Source organism: Panthera uncia, chromosome D1 (assembly GCF_023721935.1).
Source record: "Panthera uncia isolate 11264 chromosome D1, Puncia_PCG_1.0, whole genome shotgun sequence".
Classification (NCBI taxonomy): domain Eukaryota; kingdom Metazoa; phylum Chordata; class Mammalia; order Carnivora; family Felidae; genus Panthera; species Panthera uncia.
In genome coordinates this window covers 52,625,087-52,625,951 of record NC_064808.1, presented here as the reverse complement: position 1 = coordinate 52,625,951, position 865 = coordinate 52,625,087, and the positions used below count along the sequence as shown (strand labels likewise).

The window sequence follows — 865 nt, the reverse complement described above, 5'->3', positions numbered from 1 at the left end:
GAGCGCATGGCTGTCGTGATGAGGTTATGGGTCTCAGGATCGGATGGCACTGCACCTGATGAAACCAATTCCATCAGGAAGTCCTAGAAGTCTCCGCCCGGTCGGTGGGGGTGATGGAATATAAGCCCGGTGCCTGTTCTCGAACACTGTGCTGGTTGGAAGAGTCGAAACCAGGTGGACACCCACAGTGTTCTGGCAGCCCCCAAAGCCCCCAGGGGCCGCCATCATGTCCCCGTCAGCTCTCGGGGTGGCTGTGGTGTGCATGATCAACATGAACAGGAGCATGGAAGCCCACAGTATCCTCCAGAAGAGAGGGTTCAGCGTGCGCTCTTTTGGAGCCATATCTCTGGTGAGGCTCCCAGGACCCACACGCTGTCGTCCGCATCCCATGAGGTACGATTTCTCCACGAGGTACATGCACATGTATGACGACCTCTCCAGGAAAGACCCGGAATGCTACCGCGGCAACGGAATCCTGCGCATCTTGGAGAGGAAGGAGAGAATCAAGCCTCACCCAGAAAGGTTTCAGGAGTGCAGCGACTCCTTCGAAGTCATTTTCACCTGCGAGGAGAGGGTATACGACCGAGTGGTGCAAGAGCTGTGTGCCAGGGAGCAGGTGACCTTCCGGGCTGTGCACGTGGTGGACGTGGACATCGAGGACACCTTGGAGGAGGCCACCTTCCGGGCGTTCCTCATCTGTGAGCTGTGCCAGAGCTTCCAGCAGGCAGACGACATGGAAGACAGTCTGGATCAGCTGCTGCAGGCAGCAGAGGAGAAAACAGGAAAGAGCATTCTTCACACAGTCTGCTTTTACTGACGGTCATGGCTGGATTTGGTCCCTTGCTCATTAAGAACTTGTGCGTGG

At 56.6% G+C, this 865-nt stretch overlaps 1 protein-coding gene across 1 annotated transcript; it reads left to right on the top strand.

The window, feature by feature from the left end:
- Positions 1-226: 226 nt before the first annotated feature.
- LOC125917149 (RNA polymerase II subunit A C-terminal domain phosphatase SSU72-like) lies at positions 227-865 on the top strand. The gene has a single exon (XM_049623419.1). It carries the CDS (start codon positions 227-229, stop codon positions 815-817), a length of 591 nt encoding a protein of 196 aa, XP_049479376.1. The 3' UTR covers positions 818-865.

What these genes read in the sequence shown, in the direction of transcription:
- LOC125917149 (XM_049623419.1), top strand. Translation starts at nt 227, where the DNA reads ATGTCCCCGTCAGCTCTCGGGGTGGCTGTGGTGTGCATGATCAACATG.